The 19,291-nt window shown below is 45.7% G+C and overlaps 1 protein-coding gene across 2 annotated transcripts; it reads left to right on the top strand.

Annotated features, from left to right (window-relative positions):
* Positions 1-1,495: 1,495 nt before the first annotated feature.
* LOC104356768 (protein mono-ADP-ribosyltransferase PARP12) lies at positions 1,496-18,089 on the top strand. 2 transcript variants are annotated; one of them, XM_042795264.1, is made up of 12 exons: positions 1,496-1,823; positions 2,749-2,884; positions 3,955-4,249; positions 5,227-5,325; positions 7,137-7,260; positions 8,883-9,078; positions 9,669-9,789; positions 11,465-11,561; positions 12,557-12,635; positions 13,929-14,059; positions 14,778-14,929; positions 17,122-18,089. In XM_042795264.1, the coding sequence occupies exons 1-12, from the start codon at positions 1,510-1,512 to the stop codon at positions 17,181-17,183; spliced, it is 1,806 nt and encodes a 601-aa protein (XP_042651198.1). In that variant the 5' UTR covers positions 1,496-1,509; the 3' UTR covers positions 17,184-18,089. The 2 variants fall into 2 exon arrangements, with proteins under 2 accessions (XP_042651198.1, XP_032851842.2); XM_032995951.2 differs by having other exon boundaries at positions 15,795-18,089.
* The last annotated feature ends 1,202 nt before the right edge of the window (positions 18,090-19,291 follow it).

Here is a 19,291-nt window from a genome sequence, read left to right as displayed (position 1 = left end):
CCATGACTGAGCTTTTAATTTGGACATTGGAAGGAAAAAAAAATGTGAGAGAGGCCTTCATGCTGTATCATCAGAAAACCGACACAGGTCTGGACGTTAACTATGAGGCATTTCTGGTGCCTAGTGACAGCTGAATTCACGCACCAGCTCTCTCCCCGTAACTGAAGGTGGTGAAGGAGACTTGGTGGTGGTCGCTCTTCCCCGCTGGGCCGCTTATTTCTACAGATGTGCGACCTTGCAGGCGCCACCCCTTTTTGGTCGAATCTGGTTAAAGACGGCCAGTGCACCCCCGAAATCAGGAGGAGGGGGAGCCGAGGGCCCCTACGCAGCCCCGCCACCTGCGCCTCGCTCCCTGCGGCCAGGCGAAAGAAAACCGAAACGAGCCGCACCCCGAGCCCCGCCGAGGAGGTACCAGAGCCTTTTGGGTGACCCTGGGCTTCTGAGAACGCCTCAGCCGGCGAAGGGGGGACTCCGGCCTCGCGGGCAGCGAGGCTGCTCCAGGCACCGCTGATACAGGGCCTGGATCGGAACAGGGGATGTAAGGGTGATACAGGGCCTAGATAGGAACAGGGGATGTAAGGGTTAATGTGGGAATAGCAAGAAGGGGATGACAAGGGAAATAGTCGAGATAAGAGTTTGCTTAGATCGCACAAGATAGATAGTGCTGTGTTTGTGTTGCCTGACCACTATCTCCTGTTTAAGTAAAAAGCCTCCTCCACCCCTGAGTAAGTGAAGATGTTTGTGTTGCTGACCACTATCTCCTGTTTAAGTAAAAAGCCTCCTCCACCCCTGAGTAAGTGAAGATGTTTGTGTTGCTGACCACTATCTCCTGTTTAAGTAAAAAGCCTCCTCCACCCCTGAGTAAGTGAAGATTACCCCACAACCGGCACAAACCTGCTCTGCGGGTCCAGGGGGTGACAGAGACTGCGCAGGAATTCGGGGTGAAAAGTTCAGCACTGAGGAAGAGGAGATACTTCCTCCCACGACCACCGCCCAGCCCTTCACGACCCCTGCCCAGGACCAAAGGAACTCACTGTGCAGACTCAACTGGGAGGAGACCATGGAAATGCTAATTTTAATACGAAGCGGGGATAGGTGATGCATATGTATAGGCGTATTGCGAAATATTATGAATATGTAATCATTTGCTCTATAAATCTAAGGCAACGGTGCCACACGGCAGCACACACATTCGGAGGAGCGATCCCCTGTGTGCCCAGCGCTGAATAAACCGACCTACTTTACAATCTACCAGACTGCGGAGTCTGTTTTCCGCACGTCAGGGGTTAACCCCGCGGCCGGGCCCTCCCTCAGCGCCGGCCCCAGGGCGCCACGGGCGGCCCCGGCCCGCGCGAGGAACCAGCCGCGGCACCGGGGGGGGGGGGGGGCAGCGCACCCCGTCCCGCCCCCGGCCCCTCCCCGGGGCGGCCCCCCCCCCCACCCCCCCCACCCCGCGCCGCCGGTTTCGTTTTCGTTTCCTCGGCGCGGCGGGCGGGGAAGGCAGCGGCCATGGCGCTCGCGGCCCAGGCGCTGCAGGTGCTGTGCGCCAACGGCGGCTGCCTGGAGCAGGGCGAGCTCCAGCGGCGGCTGCTGGGCCCCCCCACGGCGGAGCAGCTGGCGCTGGCGCTGCGGGACGAGCGGCGGTTCACGCTGGTGCGGCGGCCCGGCGAAGCGGGGCGGGGGGGGGCGGTGGCGGTGGCGGTGGTGGCCACCAGCCCCGTGCGGCTGTGCGGGGAGCGCGGCGCGGGCTGCGAGGGGCGGTGCGGGCGGCTGCACCTCTGCAAGTACCACCTGAAGGGGCTGTGCCGCAACCAGCTGGCGAGGTGAGGGGCGAGGGGGGGAGCGGGGCGGCCCCGGGGGGTGCCGGCGGGGACCCGCGCGGCGCTGCCCGGGCCGGGGGCGCGGCCGCCGGTGAGCGTGCGGCGGGGCTGGGCGCCGCTGCGGCCTGGGCGCCGGAGGGAGGGCCTGCCGCCGTTCGGAGCGCTCCCCGGCCGCGGCTGTGGGGAGGGGAGGTGACTTGGGAGAGGAAAAGTCTCACTTCCACGGGCCGTCGTGGTGGCACTGGGGGGGGGGGGGTGCGGCCGCTTCCGCCCCTCGCTGCGGGCCGGGAGCTCGGGGCTGGGGTCGGGAGCGGCCTGGCTGCCCTCTCCGGGTCGGAGCTGCGCCTTACCCCCCTCTTTTTTTTATTTTTCCCCTCAAAAGGAGAAAGACACAGGCGGTTGTTTCACAAACTTCGGGTTTTCGGGTTGCAACACTCCCCAGCTCACCACCCTCCTTCCAGCGCTTCCCCCCCGGCCCAGGGCCCGTGCGAAGGGGGGGGGGGGGGAGTTTGGGGGTGTCCGCCCCCCCCCACCCCGCACACGCTGCCACCCGCAGCCGCTGTGAGGGATTTGTGCTGCCCGAGCCTGGGAAGGTGCTTACTGATTTGAGTGGGGGGAAGCGTTATTCTGGCGTTTTGGTGTCTTCTTACGCGTGGCTGTGGGCTGCGGGTCCAAAATGCCAGTGTGGTCAGGCTGCAGTAATGCTGCAGTGACAGTAAATCAGAAATAGTGTGGCAGTTATCCTCAGAGTAATTATGTAATCTGCTTAGCAAATCACATAATTACTTTATAAAGGAGTGCTACAGATTTTTCTGAAACTAGCTAATTTGGTGTACTTTTTTAAACTGTTTAGTGTAATACCTATGGGGTAGCAAAATAGTGCTAGTCTGTTGCACTTTCTTTGCACTTGGGTTTCTTTAACTTGTAGGAAGGAATGCAGGTTTGTTCACAACATCCACTCGGACCACAATCTTTCTGTTCTAAGACAATATGGACTTGAGTATTTAAACCGAGATGAACTGTGCCAGCTTCTGCTTCAAAATGACCCTTCCCTCTTACCAGAGGTGAGTAGTGCTGTGACAGCTGTAGCCTTGTGTTTCAATGAGCACCACAAAGCCAAAGAGGCTTGATACTAGGTGGAGATGTTAGGTGTCAGTTCAGTTAGCATAATGCAAATCTAAAACTTTAAATCTGCATCCTCTGTTTGCATCTGTGGCGGGTTTACCCTGGCTGGCAGCTAAGCACTTGCACAGTGTCTCACCACACTCTCCCCTGCCCCCAGCAGGACAGGTGAGAGAAAACCAGAAGAGCAAAAGTCACAGAACTCGTGGATGAAGGTAAAGACAGTTTATCAAGTAGAGAAAAGAGGGGAGGAAACAAGTAGTGCAAAGGAAGTTAGTCACCACCTCCCACAGGCAGACCCATGTCCAGCAAGCCTCTGAGAGAGGGTCACCTTGTGAGAAGGACCCATCTCCCCTCCCTTGTCCTTTTTTTTTTATTATGATTATTTTTTTATTTTAGAGTATGACATTACATGTCATGGAATATCCATCCGGCCAGTTTGGGCTAGCTGTCCCAGCTGTGTCCTCTCTCAGTTTCTTGCCCACCCCCAGCCCACTGGGGACTGGGAGGCAGAGTGGAAGAAAAGAGGAAGCCTCAACACTGCCAGCACTGTTCAGCAGTAGCTGAAACATTGGTGTGTTATCAACACTGTTTTGGACACAGATCCAAAACATAGCACAGTATGGTCTGCTGTGAAGAAAGTTAACTCCATCCCAGCCAAATCCAGTACCTCTTAACAGCAATTTCAGGTCAAAAAAGTTCACTATTCCAGAACTAGAAAACCAAAGAGTTTAGGTAGTGACAAAATAAAATCCACAATCATACATTTATGTGACTTGGAGCAAAATCCCATCTGCTTGAGAATGTCTAAGATGGTGGTTGTCTGTTGAAAGATCTTTCTAGCCATTAGCAGGGAAAAGGAAAAGCTCTAATCATTTGGGAAAGAAAAGGAAAGAAGAAACTTGTGTAAGTCTTTTAAATGCAAATGGAAACACGTAGCTTTAAAAATTGTTAATTCAGACGGTCTCTATTAACACACTGTACTTTAATTTTTTTTTTTCCTCTACCCAAGGTCTGCTTGCATTATAACAAAGGTGATGGACCTTATGGATCTTGTACCTATAAAAAGATCTGTACCAAACTGCATGTTTGCCAGTACTTTTTGCGGGGACAGTGCAGATTTGGCAGCAGCTGCAAGCGATCCCATGACTTACTAAATTCAGAATGTTATGAGAAACTGGAGAAACAGGGAATGACCTCAGACATTATTGAGAAACTACCCTCCATTTATAGGAATATGTATGACATAAAAAATGGCAACAGGAACATGTGTGATATAGAAGATGCCACATCTTCACCATGCAAAGGTAAATGATACCATGTTGAAAACATCAGAAGACTCACTAAAGTGAATGTAACATTCTCACAGATGTGAGTTCAGTTTTCTTTTTCTTAATGACATCCTCATGTGTCTTTTCGGAGGGACGTTGCACCTATCTCATTGACAGAGATTTGTGTCTTGACAAGTGAAGTGGATTTCAAGGCATTATGGGTTCCTGAGAAATAAAGTGCTTGACATTTATAAAAATCTTAAATTTGGGGTTAGAAAAACACAACAGGAATTGAAAATAGGGAGAGCTATATTTTTTTTTCGTGGTAAAAAACGGAAACAAGGTTAGAGAACTGTTTAAGAATAGGGGTGGCATTTACTTGTGTGATTATAAGCTATCCATTTTTTTTCTTTAATGTAGTGATTGTTTAGCACAAGAATTCAGACAGCACTACCCTAGTTAATTCTCAGAGATGTAGTATTTTGTTTGTTCTTTTCTTTTGAAGTTCCTTAGAATTGTAAGTTAAGCATATATTAGCAGGAAAGGAAAGGGAAACTGAATGGAAAATCCAAGTGTGTGTGTTCATCTCTGCTACAGTCCCTGCAGTTCCTTCTTCCCTTCTTTGTTTCCTTGGGCGTCCTTTAACTTACAGAAGTATCAAATTCTGAGACCTCAGATTTTATAGCTGCTAGTGTGAACAGCTGCGTGGAACGCATGGTTAACTCAAGCCCATCTAGGACTGGAAAGGCATTGGATTCTGTTCTTATTTTGTGGTGATATCTAAAAACTGTATCTAAGGAATTTAGTTACAGGAAAGTCAAGTTCGGAAAGGATGGATAAAGGGACAGGACTTTTGGGTATACAAGGTTATTAAAAACTTCAGTGTCTTTCTGGAGCTGAATGCAGTTACATAAGCACTGGTTTTCGGCATCTTCCCTAACCCATAGGTGCACTTTTAAGAGGGCTTGTTGAAACAAAGTGTATTAATAAAGGTTACAATTCCCCCCATCTAGAGAGAAAACACAGCTCTAGCCAAGAGTCCTCAACTGCAAATGGTGATGAATTGGAACAGATCTGTTTATATCATCTGTACAGAAGTTGTGGCTTTAAAGGTAGGTTGTGACTGTAGCAAGCCCTGTCTATTTTCCTTTTCTCATAAATTGGTAGACATCTTTCACAGAAAGGGGAAACTTCAGAGCTTATGCTTCTCTTTAGTTCAATCTCATTGTAATCTTGAGTGCTGGTAGGAAGGTGTTTGCCCTACCTGGTATACCGAAGGAGCTGTTTGGTTTTACTCTGACGTGTAATATCTGCCTGTGATGGAGATTGGGTACTCCACCTGTGCTCACTTAAGGGGTTGTTGAATGATAGGAGTTCCATTTCCAAATAGCTACAGAAGATACTCTGAATTCTACATTCTTCCTTGTTTCTTCTAGCACTCTTCTGTTCCATCCGAGTTGTCTCCCTTTCATAATGTTCCAGTTGGTCCAGGAAAAAGGCTGCTGTGCCAGCTTTCTTGTTGTCTCTGGGTTTTGGCTGGGATGGATCTAATTTTCCTTCTTAGTAGCTGGAGTAGTGCTGTGTTTTGGCTTCAGTATGGTATTTGGTATGAGAAGAATGTTGATAATATACTGATGGTTTTAGTTGTTGCTAAGGAATGAAGGACTTTTCAGATTCCCATGTCCTGCTAGTGCACAGGTGCACAAGAATCTGGGAGGGAGCATAGAGCAACGGACCCAAATGGGCCAGTGGAATATTCCATATCATATAACATCACGCTCAGTATATAGGTGAAGGTTGGCAGGGAAGCTGGGGTGCTCTCTCTTCTGGGATCACAGTTTGGGGATTTTCTCTCCTCTGGGATCGCTAGCCGGATATAGGCTGGGCATTGGTCATGAGGTGGTGAGCAATCGCATTGTGCATCACTTGTTTGTATATTTTGCTTTTATTTTTTTTTTATTTCATTTCAATGATCAAATTTTTTCTATCTCAACCTATAAGTTTCCTTATCTTTACCCCTTTTAATTTTCTCCCCCGTCCTCTGGAGCAGGGGAAGGTGAGTGAGTGGCTGTGTGGTGTTTGGCTGCCAGCAGGGTTTACACCATGACACTGTCCTGTTGTGATCCTTTCCTTACTTGATGTTCTTGACCTGGAGCAGCTCCCTGATGTAGTGCACACCTTCTCATCTGAACTGTGTGGTGCAGTCCCCTTGCCTTTCCCTGTAGAGACGTTGCCTGTCTTTCTACTACGAAAGCTAGCCTCAAGTTTATGCGTATGTGTACTGGTGATGCAATCCTCACTTCTCTTGAGGAGTGACTGCATACTGACCCTTTGAATGATTTCTGAGTAACACTTGTGATACCTGAGCCACTGCTACCACTACTCTTGTTCCTGGTGAGGACTGGAGGCTTCTTGAAGTCTCTAAATGAGCTGCCTCCTATCCTAAAATGAAGCACTGCTGTGTTTGGTATTTTTCCCTTCAGAAATACCACTTTGGGACTAGGTGGCTAAGCATAGATATTTGAGTCTACACTGTTATTCTATGTATGAAATAATAGCCTCGTGTGAGCTTTTGATCTCAATTAATTGTAAATTTTCGTCTCTGAAACTGAGAAGACAGTTCCACCGAGACTTCACCACTGAGCTCCTGCTAGCAGTTTTGATGCACAAATTGAATCTAGTAGGTACAGAAACTAAACTTCTGTCTAAATTGAATCTAGTAGGTACAGAAACTACTTCTGCCTAAGCTCAAAAATTAAGTTTTGCTTGCTCATGCTGAAAAATTCTGAACTGCTTGTATTGATTCCACAGCTGTGCATTTGATACTTTCACCAGCTAGGTGGACAGGCCTGAAACACTGGAGTTTTTCTCGTAGCCTGTAAAAATAATGCCTTTTTTTTTTTTTTTTTTCCTAACTTTATAGACAAGTGTGTCAGAACTCATTTTCACTTGCCATACAGATGGCAGTTCTCTGATGGTAATACCTGGAAGGACTTGAAGAATATGGAAGAAATAGAAAAAGCATACTGTGACCCAAATAACATCAGGTATAAACTCTTACAAAATTTAGTAATCTTTGGATTTGTCTGTGTTGGACTAGGCCCTTAGTAGCTATCAGTTGTTATGATTCTGTTGCAGTCAGTAAATAAGTAGCTTCACTCAGTATTCTTCTACAGACCTCACTTTGCTGCTCTACAGTTTTCGGAGATGTGATCCATTCTGCCTTCCTTATGCCTGGAGCCTGTGTCGTACCCGCCAGGTTACCCTACTGGCTTTGGCTGGGGTGGAGTTAACTTTCCTCCTACCAGCCCATATAGTGCTGTGTCCTGCATTTGTGACTGGAGCAGTGCTCGTAATGCACAAATGCGGAGCGGTGCTTGCCCAGAGTCAAGGCTTTCTCTTTTTCCCACTCTGCCCTGTTCCTCCACAGTGGGTGGGGTGGGGGGGGGCGAGGCGCTGGGAGAGGATCGGCGTGGACGGCTGACCTGAGCTGACCAAACAGATCCCCTTACCGTGCAATGTCGTGTTCAGCAATAAAACCTGGGGCACAGGAAGAAGGTTGGGGCTTTGGTTTCCAAGGTGGCTGCTGTTTGGAGGCTGGCTGGGCATTAGGCTGCCTGGAGAGGTGGTGAGCGATTTGTTTTGCTGCATTGGTTTACTTATTTACACCCCTCCTCTTCTTCACCTATAGAACTGCCTTTATATTGACTCACAACTTTTCTTGCTTTTGCCCTTCCTGTTTTCTCTGTGCAGGGAAGGGGAGGGGGATTGAACGAGTGAGCAGCTCGCTGTGGGGGTACTTGGTTGCTGGCCAGGGTCAATCTACCACGGTTATTCTGTGTGACTGACCCATAGACTCTAGTATTCTTTGCTGCGAAAAAATGTATAAATACTTCCTACTGCTACTACCATAGGAAGTCTTAATCCTCACTAAGAATGGCTGGAAAACTTCAGAGAGTAGTGATTTTATCACAAGTACTTGTGGGACTGTCTTAGGTTAGAGCTTGTCAATACACAGTTTGACCCCACGATTAGAAGTAACCTTCCCTTTCACCTCCTGAGCTGAAGGATGGAAAGGTAGCGGTAGCGTGAGATTTGCCCCTCCCACCCTCTTTTCCCCCAGTCCATGTTGTGGAACTGGTAAGAATACCTTGTGTACCCGGAGAGAGAGAGATGCTATTGGGTGCAGAGAGCATTAAGAACATGGAAATACCTTTAGGAGTTTGAAACTGGTTATGTAGCATGAAGAAGGTGTTAGTAGGGGCTCACACCAGTATGTTGTGTCCCATGCTGGAGAATTTACCTAGCCTCCTTATGTTATGTTAGAGGCTCTTTGAACCTGTCCTTAAGTTACAACAGTGCTCTGTTTAGAGAACTGTTCTTGTTTAGGTTAGCAAGAAGGCAGCAGTGTACCTTTCCACTGCTCATCTTATGTAACTCACCGATTTGCCCATGGAACCGGCGTGAGGCGTAACAGTGTAATGCAAAATATGTGCAAGCACAGGACAGGGCTGGGATTGTTATGGAAACTGCAGGTTTGTGTTCTGCTTTTGAGTGATGTTGATTTAATTTATAAATCTGTGTTGGGTTGCTGAACCTATGTGTAAAGCTTCACAAATAGTTCTGATTTTTTTTTCTCCTCTCTTTTTTTTTTTTTTTTTTTTAATAGATTTAATAATGGTGTTACTGAAAGTGGCTCTGTCTTGCCATGTATTTGTTTTCTGAATATGTGCTGTGGGTTTGCAAAGGTTAGACGTCTTTCTACAGCCTCCTCTGTGACCAAACCCCCTCACTTCATTCTTACAACAGAATGGATCTGGTACTGGAAAGATGAATATGGCTTGTGGCAAGAGTATGGAAAACAAGTAAGTGTGGAGAAATGGGGAGACTCAACTCTGTTAAAGTGCACAACTACTGAAAAGTGCACAGTGTTTATATCCTCTCCCTCTTTTGTCAGCTTCTCCCTCTCAGTCATACTGTACAGATGGACTTTAGGGCCTAATGGGATCTTTTCCATGTGAATTTGATTGGTTCAGGTATGGGACTGCTCACTGGTGAGTCAGAGAGTAGTGACAGATAATTCTTCAGTGAGTCATGTCAGGTAGGATCACATGAATACATTCTCTTCATTGTTCCTGACTAAAGCTTCTGCTTCTGAGGTTCCAGTAGTCTCCACTAAGGTCTAGTTGGTGGTTGTGTGGTCTCAGTAGTAGCATTCATAGCGTGCACTTTGCAGTTGAAGCCATGTGAGTTTAGGCTTCAAAACACTGCTTGGTTTGTTTTAGGGGCAGTTTCAACTGCTTAATACGTGGCTTTTGCCTGATAGCTACTGTCATGCCCAAAAGCTGATGTGTACTGCAGCCACCATACCGTAAGACAGCTGTTGGGTGTTCAACTTGTGTTTTATATAACAGATGAGGAGAATCTTATTTTTTCTCTGGTTTTGACCCGACAGGATGATGATCATGCAGCTGCCACTGTCTCCAGTGAAGACCTGGAGAAAGCTTATATAGCCAAAGGTTCTCCAAAGCTGAACTTCAGAGCTGGAAGACATGAATATGAACTCAGTTTTGGAGGTTGATTATTTGGTTTGGGGTTTTCTGTGTTTTTTGTTTGTTTTTTGTTTGTTTGTCTGTTTGTTTTTTGTTTGTTTTTTTGTTTGTTTGGGGGTTTGTTTGGTTTAGTTTTGTTTGTGTTTTTTGTTGTATGTTTTGTTGTTGTTGGTGGTGGTGGTTTTGTTATTATTTTATTTTTTTTCCTCCCTTCCTTCCAAGTCTTTTGTGGTTTTAAACTACATTACAACAGGAGATAGAAGAGAGAAATTTGAACTTTAAACTGCAATGCTGACAGAGACAGAGCTTCTGTCAAAGTTCTCAGGATAAGAGCTGTTCATATAAGCAAAGTGGCATTCCTATTCCTCCAAACCTTTTATTTTTAAGAAGTTTTTGTGCTAGGTTTCAGAATGTCTGCCAGCAAGTCCAAGTGTGACATTGCCATTGATGCTGGCACTAACACAAATGGTAGAGAAACTTCTGGAAGACTTGGCAAGGCAGCTTCTGGTCTGCTTTAATCACTGGCTTGCAGAAAAATGAGCACATGGGCAAGGTGTAGGGTCCAGACAATCCTCCATTGCAAGATTTATGTAGCTGTTTTCTTTTCATAGCTCTGCCTGTTTGGAAAGGCTGAGGAAATACCTTCACTATGTCAAAGTAGGAAGATGTGTTTCCCAAGAGTTCAGGAAATTTAAGCCAGTTGTGTTGGTACTGTCCTGTCTGAGCTGTTGCCTTTCCAGGTATCCTTTTCAAAAATCACAGGGAACAGTGGTGATGGGAATCAGACTGCCTAGACTGTCATTTTGGTGTAGTTGCCTTTGAGCTAATTCTCCATTACTGTTTCACCCTGCATGGAAAAAAACCCCAACAAGCGGAAAGGGCATGTGTATGTTAGTGGTGATTCAATTGAAAGCAATGCTGTAGCCTTTTCTATAGGCTGGGGAAACTTCTCTGTCTTAGAAGGGAAAATTGCATAGTATATCAATCCCTTTGCTAAGGTTTGGGCTTTTTTAGTAGCTTAGGCAAACATACACAGTGTAGATGTCTTCCAAAACTTATTTTCTATCTATGGTGGTGCGGAGACGTAGGTTTCTTTGTTTTCTTCCTCTGTGTCTCTCTCTGAAGATGAGACCTCATTCTCCTGGCTGCTACTGACTCTTAGTTGTTAGCATGATTTGGCAGTAGCTACAGAGGTTCCAAAATCTGGAAGTAATGCCTGTAAAATTCAGGTTGCTGTGACTTGTTTCTGGTGGTGATCAGTAAAAATAAATGGCCTGTGATAGCTGTTAAGTTGCATTTATAAGGTTTGAAATCTACAACTATGTGTAGAAAAACAGTATCTTGATTGCAAATTGGGAAAGAGGGGATAGAGTCCATGGAGCACGAGTAAATACGTACTTTACAATGATTCTTTACAGTTAAGTGTGGCTGATGGAACAGTGAAGGGAAAATAGCAACCCGTGTCTATCATTCCTCCTAAAGTTAAGAGCAAAACCGAAAGTGCAATCCTTCTGGATGACTTACACAGATAGACTGTGGGTTCCACATCCTTCTCTGGCTTCCCTTTGTGTAGCAAGAAAAAAAGCTCAGTGTCTTTTTGAGAAAACAGCTTAGAGGCAAGTTTTTCTGCAGTGTGAAGGCTTTCTAAAACATCTTTCTGACTGTTCAGGGGGTTATTTTTATTTTTTTTTTTCCCCAGCCATGATTCAGAAAAACCTTCACTACAGAACAGAGAGAGAGATTTGCAGAAGACCTAAATTCGTGTCTCAGACAGAGGTGGAAAAGACAAGAGCAAGGTAAACTGCAACTGCTCATTCTGAGGAGATGGATTTAGTGCATTGTGAATGCAGTGACTTCCAACGGTGTAAATAAGGTGAAGGAGTAGCTGTTAAGGCAATTGTAAAATAAATTGAGAGGGGAAGGGACATACCTTTGCTACAACACTGTCTAGCCAGGGCAGTATTGCAGCCTGGCCAGCAGTTTTCAAGCAACTCGGGAGTCTTGGGGTGAAGGAAGTTTGGGCTTGGCCACAGAAAGTGTGGAAGCATTGAAAAATAATCCAACATGTAGCAAGGTTGTAGGGAGCTTCTGATTAGAGGGAGCTATCTTATTAGAGCAGCTGATACAGATGGCAGCAATAACATTTATGCATACCAGCCCTTTCTGACATCTGAGATCAGTAATTTTCAAAGCTAGACACAAGTTTAGAAACCATTCTTTTGCAAACAACTAGACAATCTGAGAGGAAAGTCGGAGTTGTTACAGGTGGAGTAAAAGGTGGGAGTCTGCAAGGAGAGAGATTTTATGTAATTTCATGTGCAGCCAACTTTTTCTGTGCATTCCCTTGCAGCACACTGTGCTTGCTTAACACAGAAAAGAGCAGCTAAACACACTAACTAAAATCAGGATGTAAGTAGAGGGGAGGATGTATCTATCTTGTTGCTGTCACACTGACATGATACTGGATGTATTTTTATTTTTCTACTCCAGTGTAGCAGAGCTTTTATGTATACATTCAACTCTTGCAACTAAGAGAACTACTTTGTATTTAGTTCAGTGTATATCTAATTTTTTTTCTCATTTGGCGTCTTGGTTCCTGCCATAAGTATTGTCATGATGAGTTGGAACAAGTATTTTCATGTACTGAACTGAAAAGACAATTTCAAAATATTTCTGAATATGTTCAGTTGCCTGTATTCTCCCTAAACTTGGCAAACAAAATCATATGTACCTAAAATGTACGAACTTGATTTGTTTTAATTAGCTATTTGTAATGTCTTGTAATGTACAGGGGCTTTAAACATACAGAAGAGTTTAAGGGTATTCCAGCTCACTGGGACAAATCTGCCCTGCCTGAACTGGGATTCCAGGTTTGGAGCTTTTTGTTTTTTCTCTCCATCCGTTTTGTTGCATACAAGTTTCTTACAACGCAAGTTCAGTGTTTCTTGTGACTTTGTAGATGACTGTTTCTTAATGTAACGTAACGCAGAGGTGTTGGTAAATTTGAACCCGATAGAACACTGGGCAGACCTAGAAGTGAAACCAGACCCAAATTTGAACTAACAAATGGTGGCAATATAACCATGGCAGCATTGACTTCCACTTTGCTTGGCAAATTTGACCGAAGCGAGACTCTTACTGGTGCCCAAGATTCACAGCTTCCACGTCCAACACGTGCTGAAGCGTCAGAGATAAATCATGCCTCTAAATTTCAGGGTAACCATTCCCTGAGCTGTGCATGAGTAGACTGTTGTACGTCTAAGGAGCACTGCTGAAATCAGCAGAGTTCAGGCTGGGATCATTTATTAAAATGTGCTGTAACTCCAGTGGAGTGAACTTGTTTACCTTTGTAACACAGCCAGTTAACACCTGCGTGGCTTACCTTTGCTGACTTCCTGCCTGCCTCTGCCACCAGCTATGCCAACTCTAGTAGTTACGCCTACGGAAGAGGTCTTCTTGTGAAGAAGATACGAAGCTTGAAAATTGCTAACTTGCAAAATGCAAATCCTCAAGAAATTGTCAATAAAAAATTGGGAAGGCTAACACAGACATTCTTGATGTTCCCAGGGAAAACATGCAAGTAGAAAACTTTGCTTGCTTTCAGGACTGTCATGTAAGAAACTGATTTTTGACAGTGTGTCCTTACTCTTCCTTAAAAGGGTTGATCGAATAAAGCCTTTTCAATTTACTTAAAAACATAACAGGCAGTGCAGTTTGTGTTCACTGGCTGTAGGCAGTATAAAGATATAAAAAGCATGGGTGCAGAGGTACCCTTTGATTTGCTGCAACATAAATTCTCCATTCTTTTATTTATGTGCTCGTATCTTCTGTTTATTTACATATGGTTTGATATATGCATGCAAATATGTCTTGGCCCAAATACGAAAAGGGGCTGGGTGGCTGCACAAAAGCATGCAGCTCCTTTAATGTCCTCTGAGAGAGCAACCTGGGTGTTTTAAACCCCAGAAGTTAATGTTCCCGAGGTAAGAGCTCACTTTTACAGAGCAGGGATCTCTAATCTGCCTTTTTTCCAAGAGTATTTCTGCTGCTTGTGCCTCTACTTCACAGAAAAGACTTTAAAGGACTGAGTAGTGCACTAGGTAGGGTGGCTTTGTTATGATTTAGTAAAAGGTTAGAGTAGCTTTTTAATCTCTTCCTTACAGCTGATTGAGCTTGACAGTTCTTCTGAAGAATACAAGAAAGTCAAGGTGGACTTTCAACGCACAATGCCCAAAACAGTTATTAAAAGGATTCGTAGAGTTCAGAACCCATCTCTCTGGGCATTGTATCAATGGTAAGTGTAAAATACTGCTCTGGTATGTGGGCATGAAGTTTGTTGTTTCTGCAGTTAGCTGCATGCTAAAGATAGACACACACATTCCTGAAATGCAGCTGCGTTTAAGAGTCTGCTTCCATTCTCCCACTGAAATACCTACCCAGGATCAACGTGTTGATCAAGATGTACCGGCGAACCCAAAACTCAAGTCAAGACATATTGCTTAGAATGGTCAGGTGGGCTCTGTGGGCAGAATCCTTGCTCCTGGATAAGTTGTTCTGACTTCTGCCAGGCCTGTGTCCGGGACAGCTGCCTTCCACTGAAGCTCTGAAGCTGGTAATCAGTCACAACACTGGGACAAACGCCGGTTTGTAGCTGGTCAATACTGAAACAGCTTTCAAAGCTAAATGCAAAACTTACTAAGGGAAAGCCTTAACATGAACTCCTGTGTTTAGAAAAAAAATAATGTGAAGGTTCCTCCCCCTCTCCCAATAGGCAGTGAATGAAACAAAAAATGTTTATTATTATTTATTTATCTGGAGGTGTTTGTGTATAACGAAGGCATGTTGTTGCACATCTAGACAGCAAGATGCCCCATATGCCCAAAGAGTAGGGCTTAACGTAAGGATTTTTAGAATGTACTGTTTGTGTAAAATTATCTCTGTGCCCTAGTATGGCTGGAACCTGTCTGGGTGCAGCCACCATGGAACTGCAAAGATACTGCCTCTTATTGCAGGCAGAAGGAACAAATGCAGAAAAGCAATGGTGGAAAGGCTGCGGACGAGCGATTTTTATTTCATGGGACCAGTAGAAAATACACTGAAGCCATCTGTCAGCAAAACTTTGACTGGAGGATCTGTGGCCTTCATGGGACAGTCTACGGCAGAGGTTGGTTTTCAGCCCTTCCTTTAACCCCAGACTTGCTCAAAAATTGTCATAGTTACTGCAGAGGTGTCAAGTTAGAGAGAGGGCACGCAGTCAACCTAGGGCTTATCTCTGTGATGATGTGGACAATGCAGCTGATCTTGGCAGTGATCATTTGGAGCTAAGGCATACTGAAAGGCCCTGACCTGTGTTCCACTCCGTCCTTGCAAGAAAAGGCAAGCTTAAGGGAGGCCAGTTGTAGGGATGGTTTCTCCTAGAGTTCAGGATTACTTCTGTTCCAGTTTCTCCAGGCTCCTGCAGGAAGGCAATGTGGCATTATTTGGTTTGGTTTGTTGTGTTTTTTTTTTTTTTTGTTTGTTTCTAGGAATGTAAATGCCAACCTGCTTACAGGCTTTTTGCCTTGTTAGTAAATTATATTCCTTTACATTGCCCTGTGTACAGGAGAGCATCACCATACCAAGTGGAATAGCCAAGAGGCAGGCTGACTGACTGACTACCCACCCATCTGAGTGAATACTTGTAACTCTCAGAAATGTTCTAATGAACATCAGTAGCCTCTGTCAGGAGAGGAAGTCGGGTGAGGTTGGGGAAGGTGGACATCCAGGGTCAGGAGGAGAACTTTCTGAGGAATATGATAACATTGAACACATTACTTGTGTGGCTTTTTGATATGTGTGCTGTGAAGAATAGGTGTAGGTAACACATAGTGGTCATTTTCACTAAGGTGGCCATACAGGCCAAGTGAAAGCTTTGGAAAGGCCACTCATGAACTGCTTCATTGATTTGCTTATGAACTTGCTGTCACACTGTAGTACTTCACTGCCTGCAATTCTGGTGTCTTATTAACTCTGTCTCGTCTCTTCTGCAGGAAGCTATTTTGCTAGGGATGCATCTTATTCTGACAATTACTGCAGGGAAGACTCTCACACCAAGACCATGTTTCTGGCACGGGTGCTGGTGGGGGAGTTCACTCTTGGTAGTTCTTCTTATGTCCGGCCTCCCTTGAAGGACAACCAAAACTTCTATGACAGTTGTGTGAATAACTCTTCAAACCCCTCTATCTTTGTCATCTTTGAGAAGCAGCAGATTTATCCAGAGTATCTCATAGAATACATTGACCAGGCACTGGCAAAAATGCTATAGCAGCAAAACCTGTCATCGTGACGTCTAGCCGATATAAACATTTTTTTTAGTAGGGGCTTAAGAAAGAAAAAGTGATTTTTTGGAAGTTGTGTAGTTGGGTAGGTGCGTGTTAAGAAACATTTATTCTCTGTCCTATTTTTGCACTAGAAAATGAAGGGTCAAAAGACACAAAGGATGTCTTAGAATTCTTAAAATCCTGTGCCTGTCTCCTAGTCTTTAGCAGGTATCATGTTTCCCTATATCGCTGGAGACTTCCATAATTTTACTAGGTGAATTCACTGATGGTTGTAACATGAGGATTGGCTATGACTGCCAAGTTTAAACAATATTTAGTTATAACTGTTTCAGGATAGATCTTCACACATGGTTGTTGATCAGAGGCTGTCTCCACCTACCTGCTAATGTTTTAACTCTAGATTTGATAAAACCTGCTTTTTAAAATAATCTGTCTCCTGTAACAGTAGACATTCAAATGTTTGCAGATGAGATTGTACCATCCCCATCTCTGCTCAACTCATTGCATAAATTCTTAGCAGCATTGGGTTTTTTTGTTCCTACTTAACCTTCACCAAGAAAGCCTCAAAAATTAAACTTGCTTGTTGAAAGGGAACAGAGACTTACTTTCACTTGTTAATTTTCTCCTTTAAAACAAGTACCAAAGATGTGAAGGGTTGCCTGGTGCTGTGCTACTCACTTGACAATGTATCAAATAAAACTGTATTTTAGGTGTTTGAGAACACCTGTTTGTATTTTAGGTGTGTGAGAACACAAATTTTTCATGACTTTCACTGTGCCTACAAATGAGAGTGTGGTGGCAGGTTCCGGGGGGGAAAAGGAGGCAACTCACCCTGTCATTTAAGAATATCACAGTTAGGAGTGAAGTACACTGCTTGCACTGCCTGATGAGCAATACCCTGTTTCTGTTTATGGTTCTCTTTCAGCTGTTGGGAGGAACAGTGAGTGACTGGCTCTCACTAGGCATGCTGCCCCTTTGGTTGCAGGGGATACGCTGGTTACCAGTGTAATCAGGGTGTCTTTGGATTCTTTTGCAGGAAAAATGTGCTTGCTTTGGGAGTCGTCTTCAGCCACAGAGCTGAAACCTTTAAAAATCTGAAGATTAAGTTGAATATTTAATTGTTCCCAGCAAAAGATGTTATTAGTGTTGACATGTATGCAGATAATCAAAAAACTTGAACTGTCAAGTATTTCTTAAGACTGAAGTTGCTGATGCGTAGACAGATACTTTATCACAGCTTTAATGCTCCTAAATAAGTACTCATTAGCCATGGTGTACTGCAAAAGCCTTAAGATATACTTTGTTTAGGACCAAAACCACCTCATCTCTGCCTGTATTCTAGAAGCACTTCTTTTTAATTCATCTGGATGATGATTGACAAGTGTACACTGGGTAACTTCATTCCTTCAGCACTGTGAACCAGGAGCTTTGCCATGATTAGCTGGAGTAGAGCTGTGCGGAACTCCTTTGTGCATGAACTGTAAAACTAGCAGCATGATCTCTAGGGGGAAATACTCCCATTTGTGTTTAAACCCAGTAAAACACAGGATGTGGGAAAGCAAGCTGACTCTGTTCTTTCTCTGAAACATTTGTAATAGACCATACATGATAAATCTCACATTGGCAAATGAGCTTGTCAGCAAATACTCCATTCAGTGAGGAGGATAACATTCTGTATGAAAGCTTTCATACCTGTGCAGAGTATTTCTGCCAAAACAAAAACCCATGTTCACCTACATGTTCATGGCAAAAGAGAATACCAGTAGTATGCCTTTCTTCCTCTGACTATAGTCAGCATTTCAGCTAAGAACTGGAATAGCTAAAGTCACGTTACTATTTTGCCAGAAAATTGAAACAAACTTTTTTTTTTGTGCAAAAAGTTGAGATATTTTTTAGTAACGGTTTTGATGGCTAGTAATATTTTTAAAACCTTTAACTTAATTCTTGGAGGGGATGTAAGTGTGTGTAAGTAAAGTAATTGGAATAAAATGGCTGGTTGTGTTACTTTGTCATGTTGTGGGTTTTGTTTTTTTTTTTTTTTATTTTGCATTAATGGAGAAGTTCCCACATTTTCCACTTTTGAAACTGCAGTGGTAACTTTCTTGTGTGTAGTAAATTAACCAGGTATTCAGACCACTCAGTTCCTTGTAATGGTTTTCTTAACGGTTTTCTCTCTCAATAGTAAGAGCAACACGTTTCACGTTTCTGAGTTCTTGGAAACTTTCTTAAAGATGCTGCTGCGAAGTGGCCGAGTCCTCCTGCGGCTGTTTGGATGGCATTTAGGGATGAACAGACTGAAGAGTCGTTTGCATTAAAACTAAGCTTTAGGCAAAGATCCGTACGGACCCTCTTTGCTGGGCGAGGAGGTTTCCTTCTGGCTGCTTCGGGCCCCGGTACTAGTGTCTCAGTCCCGCGCGTGCGGTGTGATGAGGAAGGCCCCTCCGCCCGGTGCGAGGAGGAAGGCCCCTCTGCCCGGTGCGAGGAGGAAGGCCCCTCTGCCCGGTGCGAGGAGGAAGGCCCCTCCGTTGCCCGGTGGGATGAGGAAGGCCCCTCCGTTGCCCGGTGGGATGAGGAAGGCCCCTCCACCCGGTGCGGTAACGGCCCCACCGTGGCGAGGCAGCGGGCAGGCCGTGCCGCTGGGGCAGCTGGAGCAGGGGCGCCCGCGCGCCCCCAGCCCGGGCCGGCTGCCGGGCCGAGGGGCCGGCGGGCACTTCACCGCGGCGGTCGCTGGGCCCTGCCTGCAAGGGGGTTCATCGCTGCCCTCTGCCCACCCGGAGGAGGCGGGTGCCGAATGCCGGCTGGGAGTGGCGGCAGCAAGGCAGGGGCCGTGCGCTGCCCGGCCTGGGCACCGGCAGCCTGGCCGGAGCCGCCGCGGGGTGCTCGGAGCTGCTGGGCTTGGAGAAGGCGCGCTTTGGCGCCGAGCCCGCTGCTCGGCTCTGCCCGCGGGAGCTGGGGAAAGGCTGCTTTGCCTGGCTGGTACAGAGCCAGGGCTGCTGGCGCTCTCACCTGCTTTAGCAGGGGCTAGGTGTCGTTCCTGTTTGCGGCCCGGTCACAGAGTCACCTCTACGTGCAAAAATCCCAGCAGCTGGGGGAACCTGGCTCCCGCCTTGAAAGTGGCCGTAGCAGCCAGCAGCGCAGGGAGCAGACGTCTTACGGACTGACTGGACTTGTCACAGCTAGGAGAAAAAGTGGGGCCAGTGCGAACC

The sequence above is a fragment of the Tyto alba genome, unplaced genomic scaffold, assembly GCF_018691265.1.
Source record: "Tyto alba isolate M040663 unplaced genomic scaffold, T.alba_DEE_v4.0 Super-Scaffold_21, whole genome shotgun sequence".
NCBI classification, from domain to species: Eukaryota; Metazoa; Chordata; class Aves; order Strigiformes; family Tytonidae; genus Tyto; species Tyto alba.
This window is presented reverse-complemented; position numbering and strand designations above follow the sequence as displayed.